General features: G+C 45.0%; 1 protein-coding gene across 1 annotated transcript in view; it reads right to left on the bottom strand.

Annotated features, from left to right (window-relative positions):
* LOC121001778 (solute carrier family 52, riboflavin transporter, member 3-B-like) overlaps positions 1-23,466 on the bottom strand; it is a 63,715-nt gene that overhangs the window by 2,940 nt on the left and 37,309 nt on the right. The window contains exons 2-3 of the mRNA XM_040432992.1: positions 5,997-7,209; positions 5,412-5,535 (exon numbers count right to left, since the gene is read on the bottom strand). Of these exons, the coding sequence (XP_040288926.1) occupies positions 5,412-5,535; positions 5,997-6,979 (1,107 nt within the window). The 5' untranslated portion in view covers positions 6,980-7,209. The remainder of the gene's footprint in view (positions 1-5,411; positions 5,536-5,996; positions 7,210-23,466) is intronic.

The following is a 23,466-nucleotide window of genomic DNA, read 5'->3' as shown; positions in this document are numbered from 1 at the left end:
CTTTCAGAGAAAGACACGCACGCTTGCTGGCAAAAGCCTTTTAACCTGTAGCCGGTCCCTCCCCTCCTGGCCTTTGGGAGGGGTCCTGGCAGAAGTTGACCCACAAAACAGTTTAGGGTTCATAGCTCCAGGCCAGAAGGTCACAGGGAGATGGTTCTGGGACCAACGGATCCACCTGGGTTACGGCTACAAGTAGAGTACAAGCATGGTACAGTTATTGGGTTTCTGTGGGGAGCTATGTATATCTCCCCTCCCGGGCATCCTAGCATCAAGCTAGGACCATGTGGATGTTTGGCTTTGCCCCAGGATTGCAAAAAGATAACTGAATTATGCCTGGGATGGACGGACGATTCATAATTCCTTATGAAATGTCAGTGCCAGCATGTCTGTGGGAAAGTGATAGATCTGGTCCAGGGCTGAGGCCTCCTGCCGGGAGTTTTCCTGCTACATCCTCTTGGTGCCTGTCAGCTGGTAGAGGTGTGACTTTATCTACCTGGGGCCTCCTTGAAGCCTGGACCCCTGGGGTTTTTTCTCCCTTGCTATCTGACAGCAGATGGCTGGGGGGTGAGTACATATTTTGCATGTACACTGACTGTGTACATGCAAAAGGTGAATCAAATGAAAATCAGGGCTGCCAGTGAATGATAATCCATATTCCTCACAGAGGCCCCTTAGGCCTCCTTTAAGTGAGCAGGAAAAGCAGTCACAAGGCCATTTTCAGAATCGTTGCAGTCTATGGGGCAATTCACAGCCAGTGAATAATGGACCCCGTTGAAGATAACATGGTCGTTAAAAACTGTTACACTGTTAAAGAAAAAAAAAGGCCTTTCAGGGGTTAAAAAAAAAACTCATCACAGATCATCCTAATTTTCCACCTGGCAGCTCCGCCCGTTCTTTCCTGACAGGCACGAGCTTGCGCCCTCTCCGATTCTGTCATGTCCTACATGGGTCCTCGTTGAAACCTCTTAATCAGCTAATAGAGCCCTCTACTACTCGCCCCGGTCACACTTTTCAATATCTCCAGCTCCAACACTTTTACTCGTCCATGCGCAAAACTCACGCTCTGTCTAGATCCCTAACGTCATTCGAACAAATGTCTGGCCCCTTCGGCAGTGTTCAGGGATATTTCCACCATCTACAACCTACTCACCCTCCAACACTCTACCCAACTCCCCCCTTTCTGTTCAGCCTGGGAACGTGACTTGGATGTGCAGCTCACCCCTTCTCAGTGGAGGAGAGCCTTCCTCCTGACTCATAAGGCGCTGATTCCCACAAGGGCGCAGGAGACAAATTATAAGGTCCTGTCTAGATGGTACAGAGTTCCTGCTCTCCTACATAAATGGTTCCCGACTGTTTCCAATAACTGTTGGAGATGTCTGTCGGAAGAAGGCACCATGCTTCATGTCTGGTGGCAATGCCCCCTCCTGCGACCTTTTTGGGACTCAGTGCATAAAGTCACGCGGAGCGTGACAGGGATTCCTATTCCCAATACGCCTGAATCCCTCTTACTGTCCATATTTGACCTGACTATCCCAGCCTACAAAGCCTCCCTCCTGAAATATATGCTTCAAGCCGCTAGAACGGTCATCCCTCGTCATTAGAAGTCATCTTCCCCCCCTGTACTCAAGGAGTGGTTTGAGGAAATTGCTCTCCACCAAAGAATGGAGGACCTGATCTGTGTTACCCCTCCAGATGTTGCTCGTTTTACTAAAGTATGGAGTCCCTGGGAGCTGTTTCGCACTTCTGACGAATTCCGGGAAGCGTGTCTGCAGCAAGTGTTCGTATAGGGTTCCCCCCTTTCCTCCCCTCCTTTCTCCCTTGTCGTTTCTCTCTCTCTTGTCCGTGTCTTGTTTTTTCGTCCCTTGTAATTGTTGAATTTTTTATTTTATTTTTTTTTTATTTTTTTTTTATTTATTTTTTTGGTACTATTCCTCTTTTGCGGTTATTATTGTTATTGGGATAGGCTCCCAATTGTATTGAAAAACTATTGTTGCCTTATGTATTCTACACTCACCAGTAAGAATCTTGTATTTACCTTGTAACCTTGTCAATACTTTTTCTGGAAAAAAATAAACGTTTTGAATGATAAAAAAAAAAACTCATCTACTTAAATATTTGGGGACACTTGCTCTTCACCGGAAGCACCAGCAATCCCAGCGTGATGACATCACATGATCACACCGGGAGCGCAGGTCCTGCAGCAGTGTCCCCACAAGAGATTTTTTTTTTTTGGCGCTATACTGTGGGGCACAAACAGGAGCATAATTTATCCTGGGGGCACTGCCTATACTAGGAGCACTACACGGGGGCATTGTATATACTGGGGGCACAACATCGAGGGACTTTATATATACTGGGAGCACTGCATGGGGGGCATTGTATATACTGGGGGCACAACATCGAGGGACTTTATATATACTGGGAGCACTGCATGGGGGGCATTATATATACTGGGAGCACTGCATGGGGGGCATTATATATACTGGGAGCACTGCTTGGGGGCATTGTATAGAATGGGGGCCACTATTATACTGGGAGCACTACATGGGGGACATTATATATACTGGGAGCACGACATTGCAAGACATTATATATACTGGGAGCACTACATTGGGGGAAATATATATACATATACTGGGAGTACTGCAGGAGTTGGAGGTTAAAAAAATAAAATGAAATTCATCTGTTTTTGACAGCTGTCATAAAACAGATGACCAGAAAATGGATGCATGCACTGGTGCAAAATAGCGATGAAAAAAATGACAGCTTATCCGTTTTTAACCCTTAGGATACCAGAGTTTTTTTTAGTTTTTGCGGTTTTATTTTTCTTCCCTATCTTCCTTGAGCCATAACCTTTTTTTTTTTTTTTCGTTCACATAGATGTATGAAGGCTTATTGTTTGTGCGGGACAAGTTGTACTCTCTAATGCCACCATTAATTATGGCATACAATGTAGTGGGAAGTGGTAAAAAAAAATTCCAAATGGCGTGGAATTGGAAAAAAACAATTCCTCCACTGTTTTACGGGTTTTGTCCCTATGGCGTTCCTTTTGTGTCAAAACTGACCCATGCCCTTCATTCTCTGGGTCAGTATGAATATGATGATACCCCATATGTATAGGTTATTTTAAGTCTCAGTGTACCCCGAGAATAAGGAGAACCGGTCAGTTTTATCTCCGAGGGAACACTGTAAACACAAAACCCATAAAACTATATAAATGTGGTATCACTGTAATCGTACTGACCCCGAGAATAAGGCGAACAGGACAGTTTTATCTCATAGGGAACGCTGTAAACACAAAACCCATAAAACTATATAAATGTGGTATCACTGTAATCGTACTGACCGGAGAATGAGGAGAATAGGACAGTTTTATCTCATAGAGAACGCTGTAAACACAAAACCCATAAAACTATATAAATGTGGTATCACTGTAATCGTACTGACCGGAGAATGAGGAGAACAGGTCAGTTTTATCTCATAGAGAACGCTGTAAACACAAAACCCATAAAACTATATAAATGTGGTATCTCTGTAATCGTACTGACCGGAGAATGAAGAGAACAGGTCAGTTTTATCTCATAGGGAACGCTGTAAACAAAACCCATAAAACTATATAAATGTGGTATCACTGTAATCGCACTGACCGGAGAATGAAGAGAACAGGTCAGTTTTATCTCATAGAGAACGCTGTAAATACAAAACCCATAAAACTATATAAATGTGGTATCTCTGTAATCGTACTGACCCGGAGAATGAAGAGAACAGGTCAGTTTTATCTCATAGAGAACGCTGTAAACACAAAACCCATAAAACGATATAAATGTGGTATCACTGTAATCGTACTGACCGGAGAATGAAGGGAACAGGACAGTTTTATCTCATAGGGAACGCTGTAAATACAAAACCCATAAAACGATATAAATGTGGTATCACTGTAATCGTACTGACCGGAGAATGAAGGGAACAGGACAGTTTTATCTCATAGGGAACGCTGTAAATACAAAACCCATAAAACTATATAAATGTGGTATCACTGTAATCGTACTGACCGGAGAATGAAGAGAACAGGTCAGTTTTATCTCATAGAGAACGCTGTAAATACAAAACCCATAAAACTATATAAATGTGGTATCACTGTAATCGTACTGACCGGAGAATGAAGAGAACAGGTCAGTTTTATCTCATAGGGAACGCTGTAAATACAAAACCCATAATACTATATAAATGTGGTATCACTGTAATCGTACTGACCGGAGAATGAGGAGAACAGGTCAGTTTTATCTTATAGGGAACGCTGTAAATACAAAACCCATAAAACTATATAAATGTGATATCACTGTAATCGTACTGACCTGGAGAATGAAGAGAACAGGTCAGTTTTATCTCATAGGGAACGCTGTAAACACAAAACCCATAAAACTATATAAATGTGGTATCACTGTAATCGTACTGACCCGGAGAATGAAGAGAACAGGTCAGTTTTATCTCATAGAGAACGCTGTAAACACAAAACCCATAAAACGATATAAATGTGGTGTCCCAGCTTCCCACCACATTGTATGGAACAGTGAATGGTGCCATTAGAAAGTACAATTTGTCACGCTATAGACAAGTCCTCATACAGGTATGTGAATAGAAAAATAACAAAGTTATAGCTCCGGGAAGGCAGACAGTATAAAATTTAAATGTAAAAACCGAAAATTGCCATGTGCTCATACGGTCAATTGTCATTGTGTACCGTAGATATACAGGGTGAATGTGACTCCATAGTGGTCGTTAGTGGTTTGTGTGATCATTTAGTGTAATTGTCTGTCATAACGATGCTCATAGAATATGATCCCAATACGACCACAGAATAATGTTTTACTGATGGTATTAGCTACTGGTTTTACTGTGATCACTGGTTGTACTGGCCGCGACCATGGCTGTTTCCTGTAATCCATCCGCTATCCAGCCCGATAACATTACTGTCACTACTGGATTATGGCCCTGATGATTACTGTCAGGGAGCATTCTCTATATTCACACACCTGCATGCTCAGCTGAATCAAGCATGCATTTACATGGGAATGTCCATTACCTTGTAGAGATGTGACTTCTGCACAGACTACTTACAGACTCGAGGTGCCAGCCCAGCAGCAGCTCCATGACCAGTGCCCGGGAGAAAGCTCACAATGGTGAAAAGGAACATCTTTTAAATGTCCATTCATTCCCCCATGTCTCTGTTCTTATTGTATATATTACTGTTTCTTCATATGTTCTTGTAGTCCACCTGATGAAGGGACTGGTGATATCTCGAAAGCTCGCTATGTAACCTCATTACTTCTATCTTTGTTAGCCATTAAAAGGTATCAAAAAATTATTTTCTCTTAATGAGAGCACTAAACAAGGAACATTTAGATACGTACAATGAGGATGCCTCCAATGTTATCCATGAGAAGAGGTGGACATGGGCTTAACACTGCCATACCCATAATGTATGAGCCAATCCCGGAACCGATCGCCGTCAGAACGCTTACAGTCAGGAGACACCTACAGGACATCCAAAAGTGTTCAATGAAAGATTATCTCATTTCAGGGAATGTACAGGACAATATATGATGTGAGCAACGTGAGAATCTCCTGGGAAATTACACGCACCGTGTAAGAGGAACAGCCTTGCACTAGATACCTATAAGCAACACTACATATGGTGGACTTTGTGCATCCAGCATGTTATTGTCCTACAAGACCTCCAAACTTGCTCTTCTCCTGTGCGCTCATAGACAATATTGAACGTGAGTCTACTATGGGACTGATTACCACTCTTTATATGGCAAGTGTGATGGCTTGTGAGATACTGCCCTAAGAACCACGTGTCATGGCTTCATCGTGTATAACCAGGTGGAATATTAGTGTATGATATTTTTTTTGCACAAGATGACTGCCAACGTACAGCTTCATGTATGTGATATATACTGGTGATGATACAAACTGTGCTAGTATTCTCTTACCTGGTGGGTAGATACATGGCAATGCCGCATGCTGCTGGGTTTGCAATGGAAGCTAGTGTGGCAGACAGGTGATAAACGCGTCCTCCATAAGGCATGCAGGAGTAAGTCTGGACAGATGGCAGCACTGCATTCGTCAAAGCGTTGACCCAGGCCAGGATGAGGTAGATGAAGACCTTCTCCCACATTGAGTACTTTCCTACTTCTTTCTTTGCATCCTCCTTTCCAGTCTCATCCTCCCCCATCATTGGCTTCTGCTCAACTCCTGTGTTCCAAGATTCTTTTTTCCTTCTCTTGCTTATACCTGCCTCTTGGTGGCCCTCCACTTTGGGCATCTTGTGAAGGATGATGAAGGCAATTAGACAAAGACCCATCATACCCGCCAGAAACAAAAAGAAGCCCCATGTTGGGAATCTGGCTGGCTGGTAGACAGCTGTTAGGTTTCCTATGGCATACGATCCATTTGGTTCTGTTATGTTTATTGGTTGACAGCTCATTACACCAACACCTTGTGCCAAAGCCAGTAATGCTGGCATCAGCCCACTTAGACCCTCTCCAATGAAGTATGAGATAAGGTAATTTGGCCGGAGACGAGTCATATAAGGAAGAAAAGTAACTGAAGAAGTGCAGTCCACCAATGAGAGGAAGAAGAGGAGACACAGAAGAGCAGTACTTCTCCGTGATGAACCCACCCAACTCGTTTCCTGCCAGAGGAAAGCCAGCAAGATGCAGGAGACAACACCTACTGCCAAAATCACAAATATTACCAATCCCTCCCTGAGACTTCCTGGACAAAACTTATGGGTAAGTGTAACAGTCAGTGGCCCAATGTTAGCAAACTGAATGAGTAGAGACAGGTACGCGGGAAGCTCCCAGCCTTCTGGGGTATGAGGCACTAAGAGAGGCAGCTCCACCCATACCCCATTGATGGCAACCCAGGAACCTAGGCCCAGCAAGCAGGAGAGAATATGCAGGATGACCGCCATGTTCCTGCAGGGTTAGTTTTTGACCAATTTGTGATCTGGGTAGATTAAGAGTTGACCTGTTAATGTGGCTTTGCTGGATCTTGGCCACATCGTTTCATCTTGCTTCATATAGTTGAGATAGTTATTTGGTAACCAGAAGTCTGTCCTTGTCTACGAGATCTGGTGTATTGGTTTCCAAGCTCAGGATCTGATGGTCAGATTTCAGGAACTGAATGTCGGAACTTCAATATCTAAAATGGAAAGAAAAGTATCCGACAATAATTCACGTAACAGAAAGTGAACGGTAACCTGCAGTCACACAGCTGACCGAACTATGTACAAAAGAGGACCTTGGAAATGAGGACTAGCACAGTGGTGGAGGGACGGGATGTCATCTGCTGACCGAATGTAGACAAGATTGAGTTCTGCAAGCTAATAGACCAGAGAAGGTCCTCATGTTAAAGGACATAAAGATTTAGGGTGAGAAGCAGAAGGGAGATCACAAACATTACAGTTTTTACTTCACAAATCTCATTTGTTTGAATCATGGATGATGAAATCCATGTAACTTCTGCGAAAACATCCCATTCAGGGGATAGTGTTTCCCAAAAATGTGTCCGAAAATCCTGTTACTTGAGTTACACACATTGTATATACATAATTACATATCCTACAAATGTACCCCAGAACTGGAGAACCGACCATGGGAACCCATTAACATTAGTTTACTGAATTCCGTCAGAGAATCCTGCTTCCTGCATTTACAGTTGCAAGAAAAAGTATGTGAACCCTTTGGAATGATATGGATTTCTGCACAAATTGGTCATAAAATGTGATCTGATCTTCATCTAAGTCACAACAATAGACAATCACAGTCTGCTTAACCTAATAACACACAAAGAGTTAACTGTTATCATGTTTTTATTGAACACACCATGTAAACATTCACAGTGCAGGTGGGAAAAGTATGTGAACCCCTAGACTAATAGCATCTCCAAGAGCTAATTGGAGTGAGGTGTCAGCCAACTGGAGTCCAATCAATGAGATGAGATTGGAGGTGTTGGTTACAGCTGCCCTGCCCTATATAAAACACACACCAGTTCTGGGTTTGCTTTTCACAAGAAGCATTGTCTGATGTGAATGATGCCTTGCACAAAAGAGCTCTCAGAAGACCCACGATTAAGAATTGTTGACTTGCATAAAGCTGTAAAGGTGTTATAAAAGTATCTCCAAAAGCCTTGCTGTTCATCAGTCCACGGTAAGACAAATTGTCTATAAATGGAGGACGTTCAGCACTGCTGCTACTCTCCCTAGGAGTGGCCGTCCTGTAAAGATGACTGCAAGAGCACAGCGCAGACTGCTCAAAGAGGTGAAGAGGAATCCTAGAGTGTCAGCTAAAGACTTACAAAAGTCTCTGGCATGTGCTAACATCCCTGTTAGCGAATCTACGATACGTAAAACACTAAACAAGAATGGATTTCATGGGAGGACACCACAGAGGAAGCCACTGCTGTCCAAAAAAAACATTGCTGCACGTTTACAGTTTGCACAAGAGCACCTGGATGTGCCACAGCAGTACTGGCAAAATATTCTGTGGACAGATGAGACCAAAGTTGAGTTGTTTGGAAGAAAAACACAACACTATGTGTGGAGAAAAAGAGGCACAGCACACCAACATCAAAACCTCATCCCAACTGTGAGGTATGGTGGTGGGGGCATCATGGTTTGGGGCTGCTTTGCTGCATCAGGGCCTGGACAGATTGCTATCATCGAGGGAAAAATGAATTCCCAAGTTTATCAAGACATTTTGCAGGAGAACTTAAGGCTATCTGTCCACCAGCTGAAGTTCAACAGAAGATGGGTGTTTCAACAGGACAATGACCCAAAGCATAGAAGTAAATCAACAACAGAATGGCTTAAACAGAAGAAAATCCGCCTTCTGGAGTGGCCCAGTCAGAGTCCTGACCTCAACCCGATGGAGATGCTGTGGCATGACCTCAAGAAAGCGATTCACACCAGACATCCCAGGAATATTGCTGAACTGAAACAGATCTGTAAAGAGGAATGGTGAAGAATTACTCCTGACCGTTGTGCACGTCTGATCTGTGTGGCGAAACCAACCTCGCCACTGGGTTTTGGAGAGGCCTGTTTATCAGTCTCTTGCCTCAGGAATATGGCCCATACTAACTTTTAAACCCCTGAACAGATTCAAGTGAATTTTGGATAGGTTTGTCCCCAAGTTATACTGTTTAAATTGATGTAAGTTATATGTAAACTCACAAAGTTGTAACAATTTATAATAAGTGTAACTTGTCAGCTTGGGAGGAAAATGCTGGGTGTGTTTCTATTGTGCCATTGTCCCATTGTGTGTTTAAAGGGTGATGTCTGTCCTGTTGTCTGCACATGTGTATTGGTGATTTCTCTTTGTCTTGAGAGATAATTGGATTACGCCTCGGGTGTTTCCAGGGCAGAGAGGAGGAAACCATGATGCATTGTGGGGATGTATTGTCTCTGTGTATCCTACAGTGCTGCATATCTGTCACAGTCTTCATTCTGGTCCCCTAGGGGCGTGTACACCAGATGGGCTTGGTTGTTTTATACCTCCCTGTGGGCGGACCTGTATTTGCAAACAACTGTAATAAAAACCAGGCTGGGTGTGCCAGCACCTCAGACCACTGCTTGACCCTCAACACGGAGCCTTGTCTCGTTATTGGGGGGATCCGCTGTATGCTGTTAGAGACTGATTGCCAGGAGTGTAAGCTGATTCCTGTTCATCTGCTAGCAGCTATTCGTGAGGATCCAGTCTCTTCAGGGTTTTGGTGTTCTGCAGTAGCTGTGCCTGTCTCTCAGAAAGGGGCATATCGCCTAAACGGATTTTAACCCCTTGTCTGCTGAAACGGTCCGTTACATTGGTGGCAAGCAGCGGGATCGTTCCTACAGCCAGAAGGACAGCTACAGGAGACACCATTTCTTTGGATTTTACAACTTAAGGGCAACGCATGTCTCAGTACAGCGACCCTAAAAGCACCAGGATGGAACCAGCAGTGGAGTACAGATACTCTGTGGAGGAATTTGACCGTATGATGTGGTTGCGGCTGAACTTCTTCGGACCCAATCCAGCTGAGAAATACGTGAAGTTCGTGAGGAGTCTAGTGTTCAAGACCCTACTATACCGGGCAGAAGGTGACGGTCAGCTGCCACGTTGGGTGGACCTCCACCGGATGTTACAGTTGCGGGACAGAGAGAGATCAGTCTCCCCTCCCCAGCGGCAGAGTGTCCAGCAGGGAATCGGGAGCCCAGTCTCCATTCCCCAGCGGCAGTGTGAAGTGCAGGGAGAGGAGAGCAGCGTCCTCCCTCCCCAGCGGCAGGCTGAGTTACAGGGGGCAGAGGTAGTTGTTCCTGCCCCCCAGCAGCAGAGTGATATGCCGGGAAGGCAGTGTGAAATGCAGGGAGAGGAGAGCAGCGTCCTCCCTCCCCAGCGGCAGGCTGAGTTACAGGGGGCAGAGGTAGTTGTTCCTGCCCCCCAGCAGCAGAGTGATATGCCGGGAAGGCAGTGTGAAATGCAGGGAGAGGAGAGCAGCGTCCTCCCTCCCCAGTGGCAGGCTGAGTTACAGGGGGCAGAGGTAGTTGTTCCTGCCCCCCAGCAGCAGCGTGATTTTTTGGGAATTGGGAGCCCAGTCTCCATTCCCCAGCGGCAGAGTGTCCAGCAGGGAATAGAGAGCCCAGTCTCCTTTCCCCAGCAGCAGGACACTGTATTGGGAGCGGAGACGGTCGGTCGCCCTCCCCAGCGGCTGGAAGTATGTATGGGAGAGGAGCTCGTTACCCCCTCTCCCCAGCGGCAGCTTAACGCACCAGGGGGAGACAGTAAGCCCCACAACAGTGCAGATGGGACCGTTGTCTCTGCACTTACCGCACAGGGGGTAGGGACAGTCGGTCTCCCCCTCCAGCAGCAAAGCTGGGTATCCAAAGGGGAGACAGTCGGTCTCCCCCTCCAACAACCAGACTCTAAGCCAGGGAGCAACACAGAGACCGGGAGTACCAGCTTCCAACATAACCTTGGTGGACTCACTGGACAGAGACAGGCTACCAAATGCAACAGGTCCAGTATTGGGTTGTGGGTGGGCTGCCAGACTAACTCGGGTACCGACTGGCATGAGGTCAGGTATCTGGTTAGTCTTCCCTGGGGGGGGGGGGGGGATGTGTGGCGAAACCAACCTCGCCACTGGGTTTTGGAGAGGCCTGTTTATCAGCCTCTTGCCTCAGGATTATGGCCCATACTAACTTTTAAACCCCTGAACCGATTCAAGTGAATTTTGGATAGGTTTGTCCCCAAGTTATACTGTTTAAATTGATGTAAGTTATATGTATGGACAATGTAAACTCACAAAGTTGTAACAATTTATAATAAGTGTAACTTGTCAGCTTGGGAGGAAAATGCTGGGTGTGTTTCTATTGTTCCATTGTCCCATTGTGTGTTTAAAGGGTGATGTCTGTCCTGTTGTCTGCACATGTGTATTGGTGATTTCTCTTTGTCTTGAGAGATAATTGGATTACGCCTCGGGTGTCTCCGGGACAGAGAGGAGGAAACCATGATGTATTGTCTCTGTGTATCCTACAGTGCTGCATATCTGTCCTATGTCACAGTCTTCATTCTGGTCCCCTAGGGGCGTGTACACCAGATGGGCTTGGTTGTTTTATACCTCCCTGTGGGCGGACCTGTATTTGCAAACAACTGTAATAAAAACCAGGCTGGGTGTGCCAGGACCTCAGACCACTGCTTGACCCTCAACACGGAGCCTTGTCTCGTTATTGGGGGGATCCGCTGTATGCTGTTAGAGACTGATTGTCAGGAGTGTAAGCTGATTCCTGTTTGTCTGCTAGCAGCTATTCGTGAGGATCCAGTCTCTTCGGGGGTTTGGTGTTCTGCAGTAGCTGTGCCTGTCTCTCAGAAAGGGGCATATCGCCTAAACGGATTTTAACCCCTTGTCTGCTGAAACGGTCCGTTACAATCTGCAACTACAGGAAACGTTTGGTGGAAGTTATTGCTGCTAAAGGAGGTTCAACCAGCTATTAAATCCAAGGGTTCACATACTTTTTCCACCTGCACTGTGAATGTTTACATGGTGTGTTCAATAAAAACATGGTGACATTTAACTCTTTGTGTGTTATTAGTTTAAGCCGACTGTGATTGTCTATTGTTGTGACTTAGATTAAGATCAGATCACATTTTATGACCAATTTGTGCAGAAATCCAGATCATTCCAAAGGGTTCACATACTTTTTCTTGCAACTGTATACACATCCTACAAATGTACCCCATAACAGAGGCTGGACACCTGCCTGTCTGCGGAGGGCTGCAGAGAATGAAGTTTACACACATCATACTGAGCAGTGGAGGCCCACGCCTGCCTCTTGTGCACAGACTGTACGCTCCACCCGAATAAGGTCATTGACAACCTCAAAACATTGCCTACCTTTGTCTGTTGAAATATAGAGGTGTGAATAAAGTACCATTAATTACACAACTGCACATCCGGATCCGTCTCACAAATGCATCCGTTTGCGTCCGGAATTCTCTGCCGCAAGTGTGAAAGTAGCCGTAACCGGTGTGATGCGTAATTCTCTATGCAGACTCCACGGGGAACATGAGGTAATTAATCAAAGTGTGAGTATTGTAGCCGGACAGACGTGGAAAGGGGTCAGCCATTGTTATACAGGTCACAGGTACCAGTACTGTCTGGTGGTCAGTAAGATCTGGAAGGAATTCTCTTTTATAATCAAATATCTTTTTATTGATTATACAGATAAAGAAAGACAAACCATGAATAATACATGGAGGAGAACATTGAGCTATGAAAGCAAACAGTTGCTGAAATCGAGATCCGGAAGGCATTCTGCCAGATTGTGCTTGTCCATTAATTTTGTTTTCTACCAGATCAAGGTTCAGCTCAATGGACCAAGTAGTGGAGATCTGGTCTGCTGAATGAATGGTCCCTGCCTGTGATGCAAAACAGGAATAATCCAAAGAAATATGGACCTTTTCTGACCCTTCGGAGCTGTTTTAAGGGAAAGCTCCATCTGCAGGCACATGGACAGGTAGTCAGGGCCATATAGCAGCTCACATCTCGGGGGACATTCTCTGTACTCACTGGATTATGCTTTGTAGGGAAACATACACGTAGACTAAAAAAAAATGTAATATTGTGCAAAGTTTGTTTATTTCAGTAATGCAACTTAAAAGGTGAAACTATCATATGAGACTCATTACAGGCAGCGAGATATCTCAGGCCTTTACTTGTTATAATTTGGATGATTATGGCTTACAGCTTTTGAAACCCCAAAGTCTCAATCTCAGGTCCCCTTTGCTCAGGGGGTCTGGATTAATGACTAGAGTCTGACACTCTGAGCCGAGAAGATTCAACCTTTTCACAAAATTCTAATTTTAAGCTGCATTAATGCAATTCCTCTTAATTTGCATTACTGAAATAAATGGACTTTCACACGATATTCTAATTTTTTGAGTTTCACCTGTAGAGAGCCAAGTGTCTGCTTATAGGCTAGGTGTATTCGGCCCACATGCTATAGGAAAGGTGTGTGCCTTCCCTATGTGCAGTCCCCATGCTTCCCCAGCCCCTGCTAACATACACAGCCAAGTCCAGGAACAAGCTCTTGCGCCTTAAATACACCTAATTTCGGAGTATTTCAGAATGATAAATGACCCCCAAATTTGGCACCTAACAAAGTGAATCTGCTGTGATGCTAAGCAAACACTCCCAAGGATCTGGCAGCACCCTGCAGGGCGTGAAGAGATCTGCAAACTAATATTTAATTATATTGTCACAGGCAGATGGGCTCCCACAGTTGGATCATAATGTGCGCTCAGAATCTCATTTATAATTCTAGTAAATATAGCAATACTGTATGCAGTACTAGAACTATCACCTCGCCATACTGTCTGCAGTACTAGAACTATCACCTCACCATACTGTATGCAGTACTAGAACTATCACCTCGCCATACTGTATGCAGTACTAGAACTATCACCTCGCCATACTGTATGCAGTACTAGAACTATCACCTCGCCATACTGTATGCAGTACTAGAACTATCACATCGCCATACTGTATGCAGTACTAGAACTATCACCTCGCCATACTGTATGCAGTACTAGAACTATCACCTCGCCATACTGTATGCAGTACTAGAACTATCACATCGCCATACTGTATGCAGTACTAGAACTATCACCTCGCCATACTGTATGCAGTACTAGAACTATCACCTCGCCATACTGTATGCAGTACTAGAACTATCACATCGCCATACTGTATGCAGCACTAGAACTATCACCTCGCCATACTGTATGCAGTACTAGAACTATCACCTCGCCATACTGTATGCAGCACTAGAACTATCACCTCGCCATACTGTATGCAGTACTAGAACTATCACATCCCCATACTGTATGCAGTACTAGAACTATCACCTCGCCATACTGTATGCAGTACTAGAACTATCACATCGCCACACTGTATGCAGCACTAGAACTATCACCTCGCCACACTGTATGCAGCACTAGAACTATCACGTCGCCATACTGTATGCAGTACTAGAACTATCACCTCGCCATACTGTATGCAGTACTAGAACTATCACCTCGCCATACTGTATGCAGTACTAGAACTATCACCTCGCCATACTGTATGAAGTACTAAAACTATCACCTCGCCATACTGTATGCAGTACTAGAACTATCACCTCGCCATACTGTATGCAGTACTAGAACTATCACCTCGCCATACTGTATGCAGTACTAGAACTATCACCTCGCCATACTGTATGAAGTACTAAAACTATCACCTCGCCATACTGTATGCAGTACTAAAACTATCACCTCGCCATACTGTATGCAGCACTAGAACTATCACCTCGCCATACTGTCTGCAGTACTAGAACTATCACCTCGCCATACTGTATGTAGTACTAGAACTATCACCTCGCCATACTGTATGCAGTACTAGAACTATCCCCTCGCCATACTGTATGCAGTACTAGAACTATCACATCGCCATACTGTATGCAATACTAGAACTATCACATCGCCATACTGTATGCAGTACTAGAACTATCACATCGCCATACTGTATGCAGTACTAGAACTATCACCTCGCCATACTGTATGCAGTACTAGAACTATCACGTCGCCATACTGTATGCAGTACTAGAACTATCACCTCGCCATACTGTATGCAGTACTAGAACTATCACGTCGCCATACTGTATGCAGTACTAGAACTATCACATCGCCATACTGTATGCAGTACTAGAACTATCACATCGCCATACTGTCTGCAGTACTAGAACTATCAAATCGCCACACTGTATGCAGTACTAGAACTATCACATCGCCATACTGTATGCAGTACTAGAACTATCACATCGCCATACTGTCTGCAGTACTAGAACTATCACCTCGCCATACTGTATGCAGTACTAAAACTATCACCTCGCCATACTGTATGCAGTACTAGAACTATCACCTCGCCATACTGTATGCAGCACTAAAACTATCACCTCGCCATACTGTATGCAGTACTAGAACTATCACCTCGCCATACTGTATGCAGTACTAGAACTATCACATCGCCATACTGTCTGCAGTACTAGAACTATCACATCACCATACTGTATGCAGTACTAGAACTATCACCTCGCCATACTGTCTGCAGTACTAAAACTATCACCTCGCCATACTGTATGCAGTACTAGAACTATCACGTCGCCATACTGTATGCAGTACTAGAACTATCACCTCGCCATACTGTATGCAGTACTAGAACTATCACATCGCCATACTGTATGCAGTACTAGAACTATCACCTCGCCATACTGTATGCAGTACTAGAACTATCACGTCGCCATACTGTATGCAGTACTAGAACTATCACATCGCCATACTGTATGCAGTACTAGAACTATCACCTCGCCATACTGTATGCAGTACTAGAACTATCATCTCGCCATACTGTATGAAGTACTAGAACTATCACATCGCCATACTGTATGCAGTACTAGAACTATCACATCGCCATACTGTATGCAGTACTAGAACTATCACATCGCCATACTGTATGCAGTACTAGAACTATCACCTCGCCATACTGTATGCAGTACTAGAACTATCACATCGCCATACTGTATGCAGTACTAGAACTATCACCTCGCCATACTGTATGCAGTACTAAAACTATCACCTCGCCATACTGTATGCAGTACTAGAACTATCACCTCGCCATACTGTATGCAGCACTAAAACTATCACCTCGCCATACTGTATGCAGTACTAGAACTATCACCTCGCCATACTGTATGCAGTACTAGAACTATCACATCGCCATACTGTCTGCAGTACTAGAACTATCACATCACCATACTGTATGCAGTACTAGAACTATCACCTCGCCATACTGTCTGCAGTACTAAAACTATCACCTCGCCATACTGTATGCAGTACTAGAACTATCACCTCGCCATACTGTATGCAGTACTAGAACTATCACCTCGCCATACTGTATGCAGTACTAGAACTATCACATCGCCATACTGTATGCAGTACTAGAACTATCACCTCGCCATACTGTATGCAGTACTAGAACTATCACGTCGCCATACTGTATGCAGTACTAGAACTATCACATCGCCATACTGTATGCAGTACTAGAACTATCACCTCGCCATACTGTATGCAGTACTAGAACTATCATCTCGCCATACTGTATGAAGTACTAGAACTATCACATCGCCATACTGTATGCAGTACTAGAACTATCACATCGCCATACTGTATGCAGTACTAGAACTATCACATCGCCATACTGTATGCAGTACTAGAACTATCACATCGCCACACTGTATGCAGTACTAAAACTATCACCTCACCATACTGTATGCAGCACTAGAACTATCACGTCGCCATACTGTATGCAGCACTAGAATTATCACCTCGCCACACTGTATGCAGTACTAGAACTATCACCTCGCCATACTGTATGCAGTACTAGAACTATCACATCGCCATACTGTATGCAGTACTAGAACTATCACATCACCATACTGTATGCAGTACTAAAACTATCACCTCGCCATACTGTATGCAGTACTAGAACTATCACGTCGCCATACTGTATGCAGTACTAGAACTATCACCTCGCCATACTGTATGCAGTACTAGAACTATCACGTCGCCATACTGTATGCAGTACTAGAACTATCACATCGCCATACTGTATGCAGTACTAGAACTATCACATCGCCATACTGTATGAAGTACTAAAACTATCACCTCGCCATACTGTATGCAGTACTAGAACTATCACCTCGCCATACTGTATGCAGCACTAGAACTATCACATCGCCACACTGTATGCAGTACTAGAACTATCACCTCGCCATACTGTATGCAGTACTAAAACTATCACATCGCCACACTGTATGCAGCACTAGAACTATCACCTCGCCATACTGTATGCAGCACTAGAACTATCACCTCGCCATACTGTATGCAGCACTAGAACTATCACCTCGCCATACTGTATGCAGTACTAGAACTATCACCTCGCCATACTGTCTGCAGTACTAGAACTATCACCTCACCATACTGTATGCAGTACTAGAACTATCACCTCGCCATACTGTATGTAGTACTAGAACTATCACCTCGCCATACTGTATGCAGTACTAGAACTATCACCTCGCCACACTGTATGCAATACTAGAACTATCACATCGCCATACTGTATGCAGTACTAGAACTATCACATCGCCATACTGTATGCAGTACTAGAACTATCACATCGCCATACTGTATGCAGTACTAGAACTATCACGTCGCCATACTGTATGCAGCACTAAAACTATCACCTCGCCATACTGTATGCAGTACTAAAACTATCACATCGCCATACTGTATGCAGTACTAGAACTATCACCTCGCCATACTGTATGTAGTACTAGAACTATCACATCGCCATACTGTATGCAGCACTAAAACTATCACCTCGCCATACTGTATGCAGCACTAAAACTATCACGTCGCCATACTGTATGCAGTACTAGAACTATCACCTCGCCATACTGTATGCAGTACTAGAACTATCACCTCGCCATACTGTATGCAGTACTAGAACTATCACCTCGCCATAATGTATGCAGTACTAGAACTATCACCTCGCCATACTGTATGCAGTACTAAAACTATCACCTCGCCATACTGTATGCAGTACTAGAACTATCACGTCGCCATACTGTATGCAGTACTAGAACTATCACCTCGCCATACTGTATGCAGTACTAGAACTATCACGTCGCCATTCTGTATGCAGTACAAGAACTATCACCTCGCCATACTGTATGCAGCACTAAAACTATCACCTCGCCATACTGTATGCAGTACTAGAACTATCACCTCGCCATACTGTATGCAGTACTAGAACTATCACCTCGCCACACTGTATGCAGTACTAGAACTATCACATCGCCATACTGTATGCAGTACTAGAACTATCACCTCGCCATACTGTATGCAGTACTAGAACTATCACATCGCCATACTGTATGCAGCACTAAAACTATTACCTCGCCATACTGTATGCAGTACTAGAACTATCACCTCGCCATACTGTATGCAGTACTAGAACTATTACCTCGCCATACTGTATGCAGTACTAGAACTATCACCTCGCCATACTGTATGCAGTACTAGAACTATCACATCGCCATACTGTATGCAGTACTAGAACTATCACATCGCCATACTGTATGCAGTACTAGAACTATCACATCGCCATACTGTATGCAGTACTAGAACTATCACATCGCCACACTGTATGCAGTACTAGAACTATCACCTCGCCATACTGTATGCAGTACTAGAACTATCACCTCGCCATACTGTATGCAGTACTAGAACTATCACCTCGCCATACTGTATGCAGTACTAGAACTATCACCTCGCCATACTGTATGCAGTACTAGAACTATCACCTCGCCATACTGTATGCAGTACTAGAACTATCACCTCGCCATACTGTATGCAGCACTAGAACTATCACCTCGCCACACTGTATGCAGTACTAGAACTATCACCTCGCCATACTGTATGCAGTACTAGAACTATCACCTCGCCATACTGTCTGCAGTACTAGAACTATCACATCGCCATACTGTATGCAGTACTAGAACTATCACCTCGCCATACTGTATATAAAGTGGCGGCTGTGGCGCGGTCTGCTGCAGCTCTACTGTGTTGTCAAACTACTTGGATAATCGATTACCTGCGCCTGTGATCCCGAACACTTGACTCATTCCGTTCCATGGTGATCTGACCGGAATACTGGACGCCCTCCATCACAGTGAGTTCAGGGTGACACCGCTGCAGGCCTGCTCGCTGCTGTTTCTTAGACCCCGCAGGACGTCACAACCATAGAAAAACATGAAGCTGATTAAGACATTCCAGCCTGGATTACGCCTTGTTCCCCCAGGGCTGCTGTTCTCTAGGGCTCATGCACACGACCGTGGTTGTTTTGCGGTCCGTTTTTCACGGATCCGTTGTTCCGTATCTGAGTTTTTTTCCCCTCTGATTTTAAGTCCTCTTCCGTGCTGTTTTTCCACAAAACATATCCGTATTGTTTCCGTATGCGATCCGTTTTTTGCAGACCCATTGACTTGAAGGGGGCCTCAGATCGTAATTTGCGGACAATAATAGGATATGCACTACTTTTTTGTGGAACGGAAATATGGAAACGGAATGCACTCGGAGTACCTTCCACTGTTTTTGCAGACCCATTGAAGTGAATGCTTCTGCATACTTTGTTTCTTTATTTTCTGCTTGTAGATCTGAATGAATATGTGGGCAGCCATTTTCTCTGAGCTGCTGCTCTGTTAACACCTTTTAGGACACTTGCTCTACAGCAGCAACATGGACATAGGACAGCGGACTTCAGAGTCCTCATTTCTGAAGTTAAAGAGGCTTGCAGGGCTGAAATAGCGGCAGTGCGCTCTGACATCCAACTTATTGTTGAAAAGGTGGACTCCCTGGAGGGGGCTCACAATGTCACTATGTTACTACACTCTACTATTGCTACGCAGGCCACAGTTCTTAGGGCCGCCACATCGAGGATTTGGATAAAGGGACATCGGAATAATATCAGAGTTAGAGGTCTCCCTGAAGCTACTGGGGCTGAGGATCTTTTTGCTTCTTTAAGCCATATTCAACATGATCCTGGGGGAGCCTTCTACACACACAATTAAGCTGGACTGGGCTCATAGTGCCCTAAAGCTTCGGCTGCCCATCCGAGGGACGTTATCTGTTGTGTGCCCAATTATGCCCTTAAAGAAGCCTTCATGACCAAAGCGAGATCCCTCTGAAACTTTGATAGGGTTCCTCTCCAGATCTACCTGGACCTCTCCTGGATTACATTGCAAAAGAGACATCACCTGCAGCCCTCCTTTGTGATCGTCAGCCTACAGATGGGGTTACCCGTTTGCCTTATCAGTGCGCCACCAAGGGCGGGTGGCCACCCTCCGTTCATTTGCTGACCTCCACCCGTTTTGTGAAGCCCTGGATATCCTTATGCCCAGTATTCCAGACTGGGAAAGAGAGCCTCCTCCACCCCCACCATCTAGGATTTGGACTCCGGTTAAGCAAAAAAAGAAGGCTGGGTCGTCACCAGGTTCCCGCACATCCTCCAGTAGTCAACTGCCAACACAGGATCATCCTCCTGATTGAACGCACTACATTCCCCATTGTCTGGGAGTTGTCTCTTCTGATTGATCCCTAGACCGGGCGGTTTAGGGGGTTGTCCCCAGTCGCATCGCTCTGTAACTTATAAGTGCCGGCTTCTGCTATTTCTTTTTTTCTTCTGTGAAATAGCCAGTTTTCTTTTCTTAATCCAAAGGTGTGGGCTTGGTCGAGTATAACCTAGCTTGTACTTTAGTTTTTTGTAGTCTTCTGCTAGTTGGAGTCCGACATTTTGTGCCCTGTTGAGGCTTAGTGTTTGTTTCTCTCCCTTGTGCTCTCACTTTAAAATGAATGGATACTTGTCCCTGGGAAGTGCTTTAGGCTACTTTCACACTCGCGTTTGGTGCGGATCCATCATGGATCTGCACAAACGCATCCGTTCAGATAATACAACTGCATGCATACGTTCAGAACGGATACGTTTGTATTATCTTAACATAGCCAAAACGGATACGTCTTGAACCCCATTGAAAGTCAATGGGGGACGGATCCGTTTTCTATTGTGCCAGATTGTGTGAGTGAAAACGGATCCGTCCCCATTGACTTACATTGTGTGTCAGGACGGATCAGTTTGGCTCAGTTTCGTCAGACGGACACCAAAACGCTGCAATCAGCGTTTTGGTGTCCGTTCCGCCTCCATTCCGCTTTGGAGCCGAAGCCAAACTGATGCATTCTGAGCAGATCCTTATCCATTCAGAATGCATTAAGGGCAAAACTGATCCGTTTTGGACCGCTGAGCCCTGAACGGATCTCACAAACGGAAACCAAAACGCCAGTGTGAAATTAGCCTTACAGGGTCAGTACTAATAAGACTAAGGCCTTACCTATCGGTCAGTGCTGTTGGCGGACAAGTCCCGGGGTGGCCTTGGGGTTCCTGATCTTATTACCCACCTAACCGTTTTGCCCGAGTCCAGCTCGGGCAGTGGGGAAAGTAGCTAACTGAAGAAGGAGGGCTGCTTTAGATGCTGCTATCCCCTGAATGGTAGCAGCTAGAAACATAAAACTGGTCTTGTTTGAAAGCTGACATTCCAGGCTAAAGTCCAAGCAACAGAGGAGAAATCACTGTTCGCAATCGAGTCGGGAATAAACGCTGGTAAAACCTGTTTTTACTTTCACTTTCAGCTGCATTCACAGTATGCCCATTTCTATCAGTGATATCTTCCCCTGTACTGAACAGATTGCTGTTGGAATGTCAGCTTTCAAACAAGACCAGTTGCATGTTTCTAGCTGCTATCATTTAGGAGATAGCAGCATCTAAAGAAGCCCCCCCACTGCAGATCGAAAGACTTTGGATGGCATCTATCCACCCAAACTCCCTTTTATGGGTAGTCCCTTATAGTCCATCTACCCCTGGATGCCTTCTAGGTCCCATGGCACTCACTAGGTGGCGGGTCTGCAGCAGCAAATTCCCCCTAGCTTTGCAACACTAGTCCATTAAATCCTTCCTATATCACCTCCTTCTACCAGATAACCTCACCTCTGCTCCTACTAGGGCTTGGTTCCAGAAGGGTGTTTTTCATTTTGCGGATGTGGTTGATCCATTCTCAAGAGAGTTACTGTCCTCCTCTGCACTCCACTCTAAGTACGATCTCCCTTCTTCGTCAAATGACTTTTATGCCTAAGGGTACTTTCACACTTGCGGCAGAGGAATCCGGCAGGCAGTTCCGGATCCGTCAAAACATCTGCCAACTGATGGCATTATTAAGACTGATCAGGATCCTGACCCGTCTTACAAATGCATTAAAATGCTGGATCCGTCTTTTCGGTGTCATCCGGAAAAACGGATCCGGCATTTATTTTTTTCTATTTTTTTTTTTCAGTCTGCGCATGCGCAACCAGAAGGACGGATCCAGCATTGCAGTATTTTGAATGCAGGATCCGGCACTAATACATTCCTATGGAAAAAGATGCCGGGTCCGGCATTCCGGCAAGTGTTCCGTATTTTTGGCCGGAGATAAAACCGTAGCATGCTGCGGTATTATCTCCGTCCTGAACAGTCAAAAAGACTGAACTGAAGACGTCCTGATGCATCCTGATCGGATCGCTCTCCATTCAGAATCCATGGGGATAAAACTGATCAGTTCTTTTCCGGTATTGAGGCCCTAGGACGGAACTCTATGCCGGAAAAGAAAAACGCTAGTGTGAAAGTACCCTAAGCTGGCAGATTAAGGTGGTTGCTTTGGGGTAATCCTTAGTGACTACTGTTCAGATGCCTTATGTAATTAGGAGAGTACACAGCAATCTGAAAAATCAACTTATATTGGTTATTTAACGTTCCGGCTTAGCTGATTTTTCTGTCTTTGCTCTCGCTATTTTGTATTTTCTGTACAAAAAGTTAACTTTTCAATAAAAATACAATTATAAAAAAAAATTTTGCGGCACATCCCCTTCAAAGGGATATTTTGGTAGGGAAAGTTATCCCCTATCCACAGTATAGGGGATAACTATCAGATCAATGGGGTCCTACAGCTGGGACCCCCACTGATCGCGAGAATGGGGGTCCTGTATCCCCTGCAGCCCCCCTGCTGCTCCTCTGAAATGACCGGAGTGGCTGGTCGCACATGTGCGCGACCGCTCCATTCATTTCTACGGGAGTTCCGGAGAAAGCCAAGTAGAGCGCTCGGCTATCTCCGGAACTCCCATAGAAATGAATGGAGCGGCCACGCACATGGTCATTTCAGGGGAGCAGCTGGGGACACGAGGCCGCCAT

The sequence above is a fragment of the Bufo bufo genome, chromosome 5 (genome assembly GCF_905171765.1).
Source record: "Bufo bufo chromosome 5, aBufBuf1.1, whole genome shotgun sequence".
NCBI classification, from domain to species: domain Eukaryota; kingdom Metazoa; phylum Chordata; class Amphibia; order Anura; family Bufonidae; genus Bufo; species Bufo bufo.
The sequence above is the reverse complement of the archived record's forward strand: the minus strand, read 5'-3'. Positions and strand labels throughout refer to the sequence as shown.